At 42.0% G+C, this 15,954-nt stretch overlaps 2 protein-coding genes and 1 long non-coding RNA gene across 4 annotated transcripts; 1 reads left to right on the top strand and 2 right to left on the bottom strand.

Moving 5' to 3' along the window:
• LOC110434829 (uncharacterized protein C10orf95-like) lies at nucleotides 1,206-2,518 on the bottom strand. Its single transcript, XM_021459570.1, has 3 exons — nucleotides 2,450-2,518; nucleotides 1,454-2,267; nucleotides 1,206-1,210 (listed from the first exon to the last, which is right to left on the bottom strand). Exons 1-3 carry the CDS (start codon nucleotides 2,516-2,518, stop codon nucleotides 1,206-1,208), a joined length of 888 nt encoding a protein of 295 aa, XP_021315245.1.
• LOC8066157 lies at nucleotides 6,530-10,942 on the top strand. The gene is made up of 10 exons (XM_002452427.2): nucleotides 6,530-8,563; nucleotides 8,743-8,994; nucleotides 9,542-9,649; nucleotides 9,738-9,779; nucleotides 9,858-9,953; nucleotides 10,040-10,132; nucleotides 10,236-10,346; nucleotides 10,460-10,492; nucleotides 10,578-10,628; nucleotides 10,703-10,942. The coding sequence occupies exons 1-10, from the start codon at nucleotides 7,550-7,552 to the stop codon at nucleotides 10,790-10,792; spliced, it is 1,890 nt and encodes a 629-aa protein (XP_002452472.1). The 5' UTR covers nucleotides 6,530-7,549; the 3' UTR covers nucleotides 10,793-10,942.
• On the bottom strand, nucleotides 11,972-15,884 carry LOC110435034. Of its 2 annotated transcripts, XR_002452691.1 has the most exons (3): nucleotides 15,475-15,884; nucleotides 15,309-15,369; nucleotides 11,972-12,392 (listed from the first exon to the last, which is right to left on the bottom strand). It is a non-coding gene; the product is annotated as an uncharacterized LOC110435034 (long non-coding RNA). The 2 variants fall into 2 exon arrangements; XR_002452690.1 differs by having other exon boundaries at nucleotides 15,309-15,884.

A 15,954-nucleotide genomic window follows, 5' to 3' on the forward strand; every position in this document is an offset into this window, starting at 1 on the left:
TAAAATATCTCAGTAAACGTGTTACTAACCCTCTTAGCATTCTTAGCCCGTAAATAACTAATAGTATATTCTATTCTAAGAGAAACTACGAACATTAAGACTAGCTAGTATATTCTAGGAAGAAAGCACAGTACTACGTACAGCTTTCAAAACTTACCGTGGCGTTTCTAAACGAGCATGAATCTCACACGAAGAGAGATCTCTTCAGCAATATTTTTCAGCAAACAAATAATATTTTTCTCTCACACCATTTCAATATAAACCAAATTTTAGCAATGATCAAATGAATAGTTATTCTTCAGCGAACGAAATTATAAGCAGTTCTATTCTGCTATATTACTTAGGCCTTGTTTAGTTCGCAAAATTTTTTGTTTTTGGGTACTGTAGCATTTCGTTTTTATTTGACAAACATTGTCCGATCACAGAGTAACTAGGCTTAAAAGATTCATCTCACGAATTACAGATAAACTGTGTAATTAGTTTTTATTTTTGTCTATATTTAATGCTCCATGCATGCGATCAAAGATTCGATGTGACGTGAAATCTTGAAAATTTTTGTGAACTAAATAAGGCCTTAACAGTATTTTTCTGCGAACGAACTATCAACTATCAATGGAATATTCAGATTCGCTGTGCTGGCGATAACGTGCGGCGACGACGAGGAGAACATGCGAGATGAAAAGATAAATCTGTTTCATTTCCATTTTGGCCTGATTTAGTTCTCAAAGATATTTAAAATTTTTTATCACATCAAATATTTGGACGTATGTATAGAGTATTACATATAGATAAAAAATAATTAATTACACAGTTTAATTATAATTTGCGAAACAAATCTTTTAAGCCATGGTTGAATAATAAATGTCAAATACTCCCTCCATCTCAAATTCCCAAGAATCTTAGAGAGTCAAACTATCCTAAATTTGACCAAATTTATATGATAAAATTATTATTATTATAATACCAACTAAGTATCATTAGATTCGTCCTTAATTATATTTTCTTAACATACTTACTTTATGTTACAAATCTTAGTATTTTTCTCTATAATTTTGGTCAAACTTAAAAATATTTTAACTCTTCAAGATTTTTGGAATGACTTATAGTTTAAAATAGAGGGAGTACAAACAAAAAAAATACTATAATAACCGAACCCAAACTTATTATCCGCCACCCGAATAGTGAATCGCTGAATCACTGTAGAGCTATTCTGCAGCAATTCCAGGAGAACAATACGGAAATAGTGCGTGACACGAGGACGGTGTTGCTACGGGTCTGTTTGGTTCGTGTTCTACTCTAAGCCTGGCTAGCTTTTTGAGTCAGGTCACACTTAACCAGATTAACACAAGCCAATACCTACTTATTTGGTTGGAGTGATTGCTGAAGCCTAGCTAAGTTTTGGTTTGTTTGGTTGCGTGGGGGGAGTTTGTGAGATGCCGGACCTCGTTCTCACCTTCCTCGTCGCTGGGCTGTGCCCCGAGGACCAGCGGGTTCCTGGTGGGCTGGGTCGCTGGGAGCAGCAGCAGGCGCGGCGGGTTCCTGGTGGGCTGGGAGCGCCGCGGCCGGAGCAGCAGCAGGCGCGCGCGGCGGGTTCCTGGTGGGCTGGGAGCGCGGCGGCTGGAGCAGCAGCAGGTGCGCGCGGCGGTTCCTGGTGGGCTGGGAGCACCGCGGCCGGAGCAGCAGCAGGCGCACGTGGCGGGTTCCTGGTGGGCTGGGAGCGCGGCGGCCGGAGCAGCAGCAGGCGCGCGTGGCGGGTTCCTGGTGGCTGGGAGCGCCGCGGCCGGAGCAGCAGCAGGCGTGCGGCGGCGGCACGCGTCGCCGAGCGCGCGGCCACCCGCCGACTGTCGGGTGCCTGTGCTTCGAGCGCGCGGCCACCCGCCGACCGACCACATCCACGACGTCCTCGAGGTCTTCGAGGAGCACCTCCGCGCCGCTGAGTCCGCCGCCGCCGCCACACCTCCCTCATCTAAGCGCCGTGACAAGGGCACGCGCGGCAGGGCTCCTGCTGTCGCCACTACACCTGCGCCGCCGGCGCGGAGCAGCCCCGAGTCCCCGGAGCCCGCCGCTTTCGAGGTGGCGGCCCAGGAACCGCCCTCGTTGCCGCTCCTTCCTTCCTGCCCTTCTACCGCGCTGAGTCCCGCGACGTGCCTCTCCGAGAACGATGCCGCCGCGGCCGCCGGCGAGGGGGAGTCAGCGAGGTGCGGCTGGAGGAGGAGGAGGGAGCGAGGTGCGGGAGGTGAGACGACCACACGAGCGCTAGGCCAAGCCTGGCTTCGACAGAACGATGGATTTTACCGTTTCCGTGGAGCCATCAAAATTGTACGGATGAGGCTTGTGCAAGCCTGGCTAATGGGTCTTACAAGGAACCAAACAAGCCCATGTTGTATTACGCAAGCCTGGCTAGGGGCTAAGCCGGGGAACCAAACACGCTCTACATCTTTTGAGGAACCTGGGTGCGTCTGAGAGACTCGGTGATGCCCGTGGCGAGGCAGTAGGCCACGGACTGGATGGTAACCATGGGGTTGACGCCCACGGCGCTGGGCAGGACGCTGCCGTCGCACACGTACAGGCTCTGGGACTTACCTATATTCAATCGGTTCTCTCTACCATTCCTATTTATTATATGGTTACCATCATCTTCTCCAAATCCTTTATAGCTGAACTGACAACTATTATTAAAAGATTTTGGTGGGCAGGAATTCAGGAGGAGAATGCCACTAACCCTATTCACTTCAGATCCTGGGAAGATATCTGTCAATCCGGTCAAAACGGTGGTCTAGGCATAAGAGATCTTCGTCTTGTCAACAAAAGCCTCATAATGCACACTGTTTATACCTTGGCAACAAATAAAAACCCTTTTTTAGCCCAAGTAATCAAAGCTAAATATTACCCTAACTCTTCTTTTTGGAACTCTACTAATAATGTAGCCAGATCGGCCTTTTGGTCTTCTATCCTGCAGGTAAAACAGGAACTCTTAGACAGTGTGCAAATTCAACTCCATCAAGGCAACAGCTATATTTGGTCCTCCCCATGGTGTGATATCGGGGACTCCATCCATGATCATCTCCTCCTCCCGGTCACAACGACGCCTCTTCCCAGCACTGTAAATCAACTCTGGTACCCAGGCACTCGCCAATGAAACATTCCCCTACTCACAAACACTTTTGACAATCAAGCGGTTCAACACATCATAAATACCCCTGTTGTTGACAGTGCAGACATTGACATTCTGAGATGGACTTCTGCCAAAGATGAAATGGGGACCACAAAAGCTATTTTCAAATATCTCTCTGCTATTAACACTGTGCAAATTCCTTCGACAGGTGCCATAAGCATTATTCCCCAGGCTAACACAATTCTATACAGGGTATGGAAATACACTACTATTCCTCCAATCATTAAAACTTTCACCTGGAGGCTTATGCGAAGAGCACTAGCCACAGTTGACAGAGCCACCAGATTCTCTCCCACAGGTAACAATAGATGTGACAAATGCAACATGATTAAAAATAACTCCCATCTATTCTTCCACTGTATTCTACCCAGACAGGTATGGCTCACAGCTAATCCCTCCATTAATACATCCAACTTCGCTCCAGAATTAGATGGTGTCTAATCAACCTTGGCTCTCATCATCACTGATAATACTCCTGAACCTTTACTCTGCAAAATTCTTTATACTCTCTGGTTCATTTGGAAAGCCAGGAACGATTACCATTTCAACACGAAGGAATGGACGCCGCCTCAGGTTCTCCAAGCAGTACAAGCCTATATGACTTACAATGAGCACAACCCTCCTTAGTCATCGACCCAGTTTGCTCAACCTCCGGGTATTCAAATCTCGGTTTTGCAGGAATCCACTCAAAACCAAGAAGCACCCCCGCACTTCTGCCCCTACCCTGCAAGCCTCCAAGGCTCAAGATGTTATGTGGATGTTGCTGTGGTACCAGACAACCAGAACATAAACACTAACAATGCAGGCCTAGGCATTTTTATTTTCAATTCTCAGGTTCAACCCCCTCAAGCCATCTATGTCAAAGCGCAACTGCACAATTACCGATCTGTTCTCATGGGTGAAGCAGCAGCTCTCGCCCTTGGAGCAACTATCGTCAAAGCTCTTCAAATCCAATCTTGCACTTTTCTTTCAGATTCCCAGCAACTGATGCACTTCCTCCATCAGGAGCAACAAGAAAACCCTCCCCAGTGGAGAATCAAACCTTTTACGCAGGCTTACTCCAACATCGCAGCCATCCTTCAGGCCCAACTCTTCAAGATCAGCAGAAGACAAACACACAACAGCAGACACTTTGGCTAAACAGGCCCAAAATTCCCTGCTCACAACCCAAGATTGTAATTGTACTAGGTCTCTTTGTGGACCTATTTGTTCTTTGTTTCAGACTCTACTCAAAATAGACCTCAACTCTGTCACTATTATAGCAGCTTCTTGCTGCGGGTAATAAATATATCTTGCTTGTTGTAAAAAAAAAAGTACAGGCTCTCGGCCTCGCAGCTCTCGCCGCACGAGCCTGTACTATTGTCTGAAGAATTCGTTTGATAGTTGTTACTGGTTTCTGTGAGATTCATGGTCGTTTAGAAACGCCACGGTAAGTTTGTGGAAGCTCGGAGGCGGCACATCGAATCTTGCGGCACATACATGAAGCATTAAATATAGTAAAAAATAAAATCTAATTACACAGTTTGCCTGTAAATCGTAAGATGAATCTTTTGAGCCTAGTTAGTCTATAATTAGACAATATTTACCACAAACAAACAAAAGTGTTATAGTGCTCCGAACCAAATTTTTTTTTGAAACTAAACAAGGCCTGAATTCGTAGAATGGGCGAAGGGTTTGGACTTAAGCAAAAACTGTTCTCTTGCTCTTCACTTCTCAAACATTGGGACTTTAGCAAAAACTGTTCTGTTGCTCTTCACTTCTCAAACATTGGGAACCTGAGTGTCCAACCTCTCTAATAAAAGATGTGCTAGGCACGTTCTCGGAAAAAAAGATGTACATGAAATCTTACTTTATGACTGAAAATTAAAATAAATAGGCTTGATTTATCTTGCAAACAAAACATATGTGTTGATAGTTTCTCAGGGGCTTGTTCTAATCCACAGCATGTACAAGACTGTCCAGTTCTTATGGCACTCCAATCTGTAACCATAAACTCTGTAATGGTCCTAACTGCTTCTTGTTGTTAATCAATGAATGAGGTTACTTGTCAAAAAAGAAAAGATCATCTTCGTCATCTCAGTTTGGCAACTTTCTTTCTAACTTATCCTATTGAGGTGCAGTTTGGAGCTAGGTTTGCTTTCCGCTGACAGTACTATTTGTACATTGGTGCTGAATCGTCGAAGCATCCATAATTAATCTACTTCCTTTATGTTGTTGTCCACATTACTCGAACAAATATGATGGAAGGTATATATGAGAAATCCATCACTTGAGATGATCTAAGTATATATGAGAAATCCATTAATAGTAGACTTTCTAGAAGCCGATCTTTAGTTACTTAGTATAGGATATGACAGGTTATCTGAGAAATGGAGATGTACTTTATAAACGAAGGCATAACAACATACCAATCCATGTAAGCAATAAAGTGATAAGGTTTGTTCCACAAAAGTAATATGCATATTCCATTTGATTTGTAAAGGAGGCTTCGGTAGATTCATCACAGAGCATGTACCTCAACTGTTGCGTGGACATAACATTCTCAGGTAAACAGTGTTGAGGTACATGTCTTATGGTTTGCAGACATGTACCTTGGAGAAGAACTGATATAGAGGCACATTCTCAGGTGTATACAGGGTTGCTTAAAGAAACATTGCAACTTTGGTTCAGATTTAAAATGAAACAAGGAAGTTTATTCACGGTAAATCAATCTTGCTTTGTTAATTTATTAATCTTTCCACTTTGTATATGTGTGTTTTAGGGAGCACAGAGAATTAAGTAACATATTAACATCAGTATAGGTTAATGACAGCAGGAAATCAACAAACGCTGGGATATATTAGATTGGAAAGAAGTCTCAATTCATAATTCTATCTAGGAAAATGGATCACAATTTTAAATCTTCTATTTAGATTTTTTGCTAATTTAATTTGAATGCAGATTCTGCAGACGCTATTCTAAAATTCTCGACCAAATCAAGGATGTAAAGAAGATTGGTGAATATAAACAGCACTTACCTTATGGGTTGCAGACATGATTGGTGCTAGCTCCACGTGTACGACTACTGCACCGGCCGACTACCAAGCTGAGCAGATGAGAGACAACATGAATACCACCCCCACATCATCTATCTGTGACAGCTGACTGGGCAAAGAAGATCTGAGTACTATGCAGTACAAGATGGAGCTCACGGAGAGAGTGGAAGCATCAGAACAGTGCCTTTTTTTTTGGGGGGGGGGGGGGGGGGGGGGGGATAGAAACTCTAATTAGAATTTTTGTTAGCAATGGATGGACAAATGTGGTACAGTTAAATAAAAATTGTGAGCAGTGGAACCATGCACATATTTGGTAATAGATGATGCTATCTTCTGAGAAAAGAACAAGCCATAATTTTCCATTGGCTTCTGTGTTCTTTTAGTTTGAACCGAATTGGTCACAAAAAAAAAACAGAAATGTGTTTAGTTTCAGTTTGACTCTGAAGGCAATGACTAAATGCAATGCTTATATATAGCAAATAGTTTTGCAAAATGATTTAAGTCTTTGAACAAATTTTGTACTTGCAATCTTGAAAGTTTGAGAAGATGTATACCTAATATCAAATCTGAATATTGTTGAATGAAAACATCTTTGCAAATGAATATCCACTATCGCTGTTCCTTTTACTTGATAATAGAAATTGGCTTCAGAGACTAATAGACTGAACTTAGGAATAATGGGATTTATTTACTTATATCATGATGACATGGTCAGAATAATGGGATTCATCTATTTATATTTATATTATGATGATATGGCTATCAAATACATGACATACAAACTCAAGCTTTTCTGGATATTATTATGATTACCGCACCTGCAGACTAGCTCGATTGATGCCGACCACGTCCTCATCACAGCCGCAGTACAAGCACGGAGGCCGCCGTGAGCCGAGGGCCACCAAGCTCGCGCGGCGGAGCTGCGTGCGCCCAGGGGCTGGCCGCGCACGCGCCGTGGAGTCGGCTGTGCCTACGCCGGTGGCCGATGGCGCCTCGCGCTGCCATGGCCGGTGGCCAGGGCCACCACGCCGCCACCTAGAGAGAGAGCGAGGAGAGGGGAGGTAAGGAGAATGAATACATGGACGGCTCGATCGAGGTTACCCTCGCAAACAAACCGAGCCAGGACCACGCCACGCCGCCGCCCTTCCAATTCGATTCCCCATCGAAGAGGGGAACAAAGAAGCCATCAAATCCCCAACACCATCGAATCGAGAAACGAGACGTGCTCGGTGATCCCTACCGCGAGAGGTAGTAAGCAACCCTTCGTGTCACCGGGATCCGGTTAGGGTTTCGTGGTACGCCACCGCCGAGGCACAGCGCCGGGCAAACAAGTGAAGGGATGCCCCCGCCGGAGCACCGTCTGAACGGCATGGGCTCGAGGGGAGCGAATCCCCTGGCGAATCTCTCAAATTTGACCGGATGCCATGGAATCCAGCGTAAGGAGCCCAGCACCACACTCACCCCAGCCGCCGCTTCCCGACCGCCGGTTGCCCGAGCAACAAAGTACACCAGGCCCTGGAGTTCATCAGCTCCGAGGGATCCCCCCCTGCGCACGGGTCAGAAGCAGAATTCCTACCATCGACGTTTCTCCGCGTTACCTATCAACAGTCTGGATTCGACCAGTACTTCGTCGGATACCGGTGGTTCAACCTGTCATCTCGGCAACACTGCCCTTGGTGGTGCTGCAGAGTCTGCTGCCAGGCTTGTCCCAATGGAGTCGAGTCCATGCTTGACAGTGAATGCAGGTGTTCGTTTGAGCGTAGAAACTCCACGGAAACATCAGGCTGTAGAGAAGCATCAGGCTGCTGTTAAAGGCTCGAGTGGTGAGACACCACGGAAGCATCAGACTGTTACAGGATATAAGGCGGCGCAGAAGCATTGCATAAAAGAGAAAACAGGTGGGAGCTCGAGTGGAGGGATGGCACAGAAATGCTGTACAAAGGAGAGGACTCGGCCTTCTCGACAGGTACGGCACCCACCGGGCACCCAAAGGGCTGGCACCATCAACAGGTGTATCACCACACAGAAGCAGTCAGAAAATAATCCATCAATCTCCAGCAACTGTCTTTCCTTGGTTAGCAATGCTGTTACCCAGCACTGCAAAGAACTTGCTGCGGACAGGAAAATACATCACCCCGAGGAAATGATGAAACAGGTACAAGAAGCAGACCTTGTAATCAAGCAACTGAATGAGTTGGGCCTAGGTGAGGACATCAGTGATGAGGAGTTACAGTGTTATTATGAACAGCTGCCCTGTAAACATACTTGTGTTGACACTTCTCTTGAACTTGGCGATGAGCAGATCAAAAAGCTACAAGTTAACCATGTTTTGTATCGTATCAAGTATTACAAGGTTCCACTATATTCCTATCTACCATTACATGCTATATGTTGTTCTAAATATCGTATACATTGATGTTGCTTGTCTGAATATTTTTTCTCTTGATCTGTTGGATATACGTATTTATTTTTTTAACCTCCTGCTCATATTTAATTTATCACATTGCTTATCAGTGATCTCATTATCTTCAGATGACACAAGAACGGCGCAAAAATGAGCTTGCTTCTGTATTGGAATACGATTGTTATCGATACCGTCTCGAAGAAAAGCTAAAGTGCTTTGTGGAAGATGAAACTAAATTGAGAAAGAATCACGTTCTGGACCATCTTGACAAGGAGGGGTTACTTGTGTATATTGAGAAAGATGACACATTTGATTGGTCCTTCCAGTACCGCACTGTGGCTGCCTTGGATGACTACCAACGCTTGGTCCCTCGAAATCGCGTAAGTATATTTATATTAATTCTCAAATAACCCTACAACTTGATTCTGCCAGTTGTGTTAGTATAGCCAACTCCTTGTTACAATGACCCAAGTAGAGATCTAAGATCTGATTAGTTCTAGCTAGAACTTTATGGTACATACTCACGAAGTAAAAAAAAATATTAAACTGTGTGGATGAGTTCGTTTATATATGCTACAATTATTTTCTGCTTGAAATAGTTAAAACACAATTCATGGTTATGCCAACAAGAAGTTTATGGCATTGCAGGACATGTTGTTTCACCTTGTTTGTCTTCTAGCTGGTCATTGCTTCCTTTCATGTTAAGTTAACGCCTTTTTCCCCTGTTGAGAATGGCAGATACTTATGGTTGGCTATAGATGAATTAGTTTAGAGAGAAACTGAGTTTGCTTCTTGGATACTTTTGCGCCCACTTTAGATGAAATGCCAGTACTAGATTTTATGGATAGCTCCAAGGTTATTAATTCATCTATTGTTTGTCATTATTAATGTTTCTAAATTACATGTTCTCCATCTACTTTTATGTAGGGTGGTACTGAGTATGTCGATTGGAATGATTACCGCGAGTATTTTCATAAGTATGAGATTGAACAAGAATATCTTCTTTTCTGGAAAGAGTTATTAAAGAAGCTTAAGGTATGAATCATAGACTATGTTGAGCACAGCTCAAATTTTACAGTGCTTCCCTGTGTTCTGGTCTAACAACCCTTTTACATTGAATCAGTGGATGGAAGACTATTTAAATATTAAGTGGTCAACTCTTAAGGTAATTTTGATCATAAATACATAGATTGACATTGTTTTTATGTATTTGTATCACCATAATAATTCTTATCTTGTTTAGTGGAGAAGAATAAACAAAAGAGGAGAATCCCAAGCAATCAAGATTGCTACTGGCTTTCCCAAGATAACTGTTGGCTTAGCCCATGCTGCCTATTATGTACGATCTCTGTTCAGCCTTTAGTTTGATTTTGGCCCTCTGTAACCGTCTGTATCTAACAGCTGCATCCACTTCTTTCGATTCAGGAATGCATAGATTACATGAGCACAGAATTTCATTGGTATAGGGAGTTAGATTGTGTCTACTTTGAGATTTGGAAGCGAGTCGCGAAGCTTAAGGTTAGCAGTTTCAGTATTTTGCACAACTAAGCAACTATAGAATGCTGTTTTTTGTGTTGATAAGCACTAGTAATTCATGCCTTTTCTCATGAATCATGTTCAGATGAGTTTTAGAGAGGCTTTGGATGAAGTCTTTAAATCAGGTAAGTTTTTGCTACGCGAACATGAAATGGAATACGCACTGGAGATATCAGACTTTAGGATGGAAAAGGAGGTTGGTTTTTTTTTCTTTTCATGCGCAGATAATCTGCAAAGTAATGCAATATTTTCGTTAATAATATTTCTGTCTGATATGATTATTATCTGTTTCTCCTTTTTCCTCTTCAGTTCCGCTATTGCACAGATGGCATTACTGAAGAAGTAAGTATTTCATGTTTGTATGTGACACGACATGGGATCTTGTGCTATGTTATTTATATCTGACACCTTGTTCACTTGCCTTTAGGATACAGAGGAGAAAGCTCGGGAGTTGATTGCAGATGCTATTACAAAGATGGTACGTACTTTCCGAACTTTCATCTGGATCCTTTTCAGTAGTTCTTATTATCATAGTTTTCCCTGTATTTTCAGGTGAGAAGACCAAAGTTCTATGCACAATATATCATGAAGAAGATGGAGGTTGCCACAGCTATAGGAGTTATACCCCAAGGGGCACCTTAATCTCATATTTTTGTTTTGTTCATCTGTCCAAATCCTTTTCTTTGTTGATATTTTGTTTTATTCATCTGCCCAGATCCTTTTCATTTGTGGACAGTGTTCGTGCTCCTCATTTTCTTTATTTAAACTAGTTGAGTGCCTTGTGCGTTGCAACAGGAGCACAACATTAAGCTAAGGCAAACAATAAAGCACGATAATGCGCGCACACACACACAAAAAAAATTGTTCAAACCCATATGTTGCTATGAGCATAAAACTTTCCCCCATTTCTTTTACTGCTCCAATCATGAATTCATGGTACACATACCAGAATAACTACTTTTATTTCATAATACAAAAGAACACGACTGAGGAGCAAATTGTTTAATTTATTTGACTAATCCATGTGCATCTTATTTTAGGCCTTGTTTAGTTCCCAAAAAAATTCAAGATTTTCCGTCACATCGAATCTTGCGGCACATGCATGGAATATTAAATTTAGACGAAAACAAAAACTAATTACACAGTTTGTCTGTAAATCGCGAGATGAATCTTTTGACCCTAACTAGTCTATAATTGGATAATATTTGTCACAAACAAACGAAAGTGCTACAGTATCCAAAATCTAAAATTTTTGCCAACTAAACAAGGCCTTAGTAGCTAAATATGAAAGAAAATATGTTCAAATATACAGTTAATCTAAAATAATTCATAGGTTATCCATGGCGACCTATCAAAATTCATAATCAGCACAAATTTTCTTCCTTATCCATAGTATGGACCATCCTCGTAAGTTATTCAAGAATAGTCAGATCGTTGCAATCAGCTACCGAGTGATCATGTTGCTGCAACCTGCACAAGAATGATGAGATAGGAGTGGATACAAGAATGATGAGATAGAAGTGGATTCAGTTGAGATAAAGCATACTACGATAGTGTGACCTATCGTGAAGTAGCAGCAAATACCTTAGTCATCTTGGCCTTGACCAATAAAAAACATAGTATATTTGTGACAATAGCCAACCATAAATTATTGTGCAATTTTAACTAAAAAAATAGCAAGGTCGCATCGGCAATAAAATTGCATAGTTAATGTTTACAACTATGTGCAGAATGGGATACAATTATGTCAGGATAAAAAATAGTAGTAAATTGATAGGAGCTATGGTAATGATAGTTCCACACAAATGTGAAGATAGTTTATTTCTCTAAACAAAAGGTAAGGAGTGAATCATTCGTAGTCAAAACACAGGCAGTTCTGAGTTTCTGACAACTCAAGAATTGCGTTGGGTTCTTGTCCATGAAAACTCAAGATAGTTTATTTCCCTAAACAAAAGGTAAGTGAGTTTCTGACTCACTTGAGGCTATGAGTTGTTCTTCTTTGAGGTTCATTGCAGCACAAGGCGCATCTCATCTAATTAGCAAGTCTCTCAACGTGACCAGCGATTCACGCAGGCCACATGACATAGGGCCTAGGGCTGCTGCTGCCTGCAGCTTGAGGTCATCGCACCCTAGTGTCAAACATCTTGTGGAGCTGGGTACCATGAGTCATCCGCTTGGACGGTAGCCTCCATGACGGCGGGATCTCACCATGAGCATTGGTTCTGACTCCAGCCTGCCGCTGCTATGCAAGGAAAGAAGCTAGCATAAGTAATATCATCCGATTTTAGTCAAGAGTTGCATATCAAACAACAATGAAATTGGTTTAGATAAAGGTAAAGTGTGCATTGTTGTTGCAAATAAAGAAACTATGCAACATATAACCAACATAACAACAAAGGTATGTCTGGTGGTTCTAAACATGCCACAAGTTGTCTCATGAGTGATGAACCCAGACTAAATGACAGATTTCATAAGCATATCAGACAGTGATAAAAGGGCGGACATTGCAGAGGACATACTTTTCTATGCAACTGAATTAAATATGCTTACTTTAAACAAATCGTTGGGATATTTGTTGTCTCAGAATTAATAATGTGATAGTGTGGCATGGGTTGCTTCAGGAAGATAGGGTTTAGGGTTTAGATCAATGATAACCAGCATAGTAATACATACATTAGAATGAGTAAATTGTGCAGCGCAAGAGAGTTAGTTAAACTTATGACAAGAAAAAATGATAGTTATTTTAGGACGAGCATGCAGTCACAAACACCGAGATGGATAGACCTGATTAGGGTGCCGTGCTAATAAGCCAGTCTACTCTACTTTTTTTTTCTCATTCAACAGCCTACTTTACTACTCTACGCCTTGTTTAGTTCACCTAAAAACTAAAAACTTTTCAAGATTCACTATCATATCGAATCTTGCGGCACATGCATGGAGCATTAAACATAGATAAAAAACAAAAAATAATTACAAGGTGACCCCATGTCGTCAATACTATTTAATATAGTGGTGGACATGTTGGCTATACTGATTGTTAGAGCAAAGGAAGCAGGACAGGTGGAAGGGGTCATCCCCAACCTAATCCAAGATGGTCTGTCTATTCTTCAGTATGTGGATGACACATCGATTTTCATGAGCCATGATGTTGAAAAAGCAATAAATATGAAATTATTACTCACCACCTTTGAACAAAGCCAAAGAGTATGAAGTGTTCTATTCGTGGCTGTTTGGATGTGTGGTTGGTAAGTATCTCTTTTGTTATCTTGGTTTACCCATGAATACTAGGAAACTAACAACAAAGATTGGAAGACAATTGAGAACAGAAGTGAAAAGAGGCTTAGCGGGTGGAAAGACAAGCTTCTTTCCATAGGGGGCCGTTTGGTTTTGATAAACTCGGTGTTGTCCAGTTTACCCATGTTTATGCTGTCTTTTTTTTTGAACTATCGAAGGGTGTACTAGAAAAAATAGACTATTTTAGATCACAATTCTACTGGCAAAATGACCAGCACAAGCGAAAATATAGACTAGCCAAATGGGAAAATCTTATGCCAATCCAAAGATCAAGGAGGGTTAGGCATACATAATCTAGATATACAAAACAAGTGCTTGTTAAGTAAATGGTTCTTCAAGTTACTGAATAAAGATGGCATGTGGCAAGAACTTTTGAGAAACAAATACATCAAAGATAAGACAGCTGTAAGAAAAAACCAACAGTTTCCCATTTTTGGAAAAACTTAATGAATGTCAAAGACTCGTTTATGGGCTTTGGTTCTTTTCAAGTGAAAGATGGGACACAAACCAGATTCTGGGAAGATAAGTGGCCGGGGAATAAAGCACTTAAAGATAGATTTGCATTGTTTAATATTGTAAGAAGAAAACAAGATTTGGTGGCACAAGTCCTTAGTTCAACTCCACTAAATATTTCTTTTCGTCGAAACTTAGTGGATGCAAATCTAAGTAACTGGCATAGAATTGTTGCTTCTTTACAAAATATTAATTTAATGGAGGAAAGAGATATTTTTATTTGGGGGCTCAATGCATCTGGAAACTTTACGGTTAAATCCATGTATGCGGTGTTAATTAACAATGGAGTTAGAGTGTCACAAGATATTTGGCAAATTACAGTTCCTATGAAAATAAAAGTTTTTCTGTGGTATCTAAAAAAGATGTGATTCTAACTAATGATAGCTTAACCCGTCGTAACTGGAATGGTGACAAAAAGTGTTGCTTTTGCCATTTTCCAGAGAATATTCAACATCTTTTTATAGACTGTCTTTATGCTAAATTTTTGTGGCGCGCTACACATATACTTTTCGGGATATCGCCTCCTCGAAATTTGGATGACCTTTTCAATGGGTGGTCCAAAACAGGAAGCAAAAAGTATAATTCATTGTTATTAGCAACAGCCTCCGCGCTTTGTTGGACAGTTTGGTTAACAATAAACGAGGTGATTTTTGACAAATGCAGACCAAAAATTTTTTTGCAGGTCTTTTTCAGGGGAACGTACTGGCTTCGGCAATGGACAACATTACAGTGGCGTGATAATATAAGGGACCTGCTGACCCTAGTTGGAAGTCAACTAGAGACGGTGGTCTTGCCGTTCTTTAGCTCCAATGGGTGGTTGTCAACTAGGCGTATTGGTCTTTTTTAGTCAAAACTTTATTCTCGTTTTGTTTTTCCATTTGCTCGGTTGTAAATAGTTTTTACAGCCTGTGTGAGTGCCCTTAGGCGTGACTTGTAATAAGTCGTCTGATTCTGTCAGTCGATAAATGAAGCCCGATAGAATCTATCCTTTATCTAAAAAAAAGCAATGCATGGGCCGGCACACTACCTAGTGATTTTCTATTTTCAGGCCCGTTTACAGATTTGGATTGGAATCGTCAGACTTAACACACAATGTGCTAACAAGATCAATGGGCCAAGGTGTGTTGGAGGGGCTAGAAGAAGCCAAGAACTAGAAGGATGACTTCAGTTCATGACACAACCTCGCCTATCCTCCGAACCTTGTCTAGCATAGCATCCCTACGAGCTGCATCTCATAATTGGTATGTGCCATGTTTAGGTGGGCAGGCTCATCCACGGTGACTACCTGACTACCCTCATGAACTTGCAGGTTGCAGTTGAGGCAAAAGGGTAATAGCGACGAGAGACTCACTTAGATTAAGGACATCCAGCACGTGGTCCGTGTTGAGACCAATTCCGCTGAATTTCCAACTCTGAATTTGCAAATAAGAAGGGAGAACTGACAGAGTATTTTATCATCTATATATATACGTATACTTTATTAATGACCTTTAACACGTAACTAGATGTTAGCAAACCTGCTGCCATCGCATGTGGCGGTGCATGGACCGTGGATCGGTTGGACGTTCATTATCGATTTTTCAGTGTAGCACTGAATGGTCGCCATCATCTGAGAGCCCGGCCAGTCCCCTCTCTGATTGCTTCGTACTCCTGCTCCTCGATAGGCATATATACGATGAATCGATCTCACGCGCCGTTGGAGGGATCCCTTGATGGGTGGCATGGAGCCCCTGGGCTCCAGGGATCAGACCTGTTCATATCGTCGAAAGCTACCTGCACTGCATTCATGGGATCCCATCCCCATCGGGGCTCGGCGTCGGCGGGGCGGAGTCCAAAAGTCCAAACCCTTCGCCGTTTCTACGAATTCATTCAAGGACGATTGGACGAGTAGCCTTGCGCCACACACAGCTTGTTGGACGAGCCTTCGTGTTCCTGCGTAGCAAGGCCTTATTTAGATCTAAAAAGTTTTTAGATTTTGATATTGTATCATTTTTGTT

The sequence above is a fragment of the Sorghum bicolor genome, chromosome 4, assembly GCF_000003195.3.
Source record: "Sorghum bicolor cultivar BTx623 chromosome 4, Sorghum_bicolor_NCBIv3, whole genome shotgun sequence".
NCBI lineage: Eukaryota > Viridiplantae > Streptophyta > Magnoliopsida > Poales > Poaceae > Sorghum > Sorghum bicolor.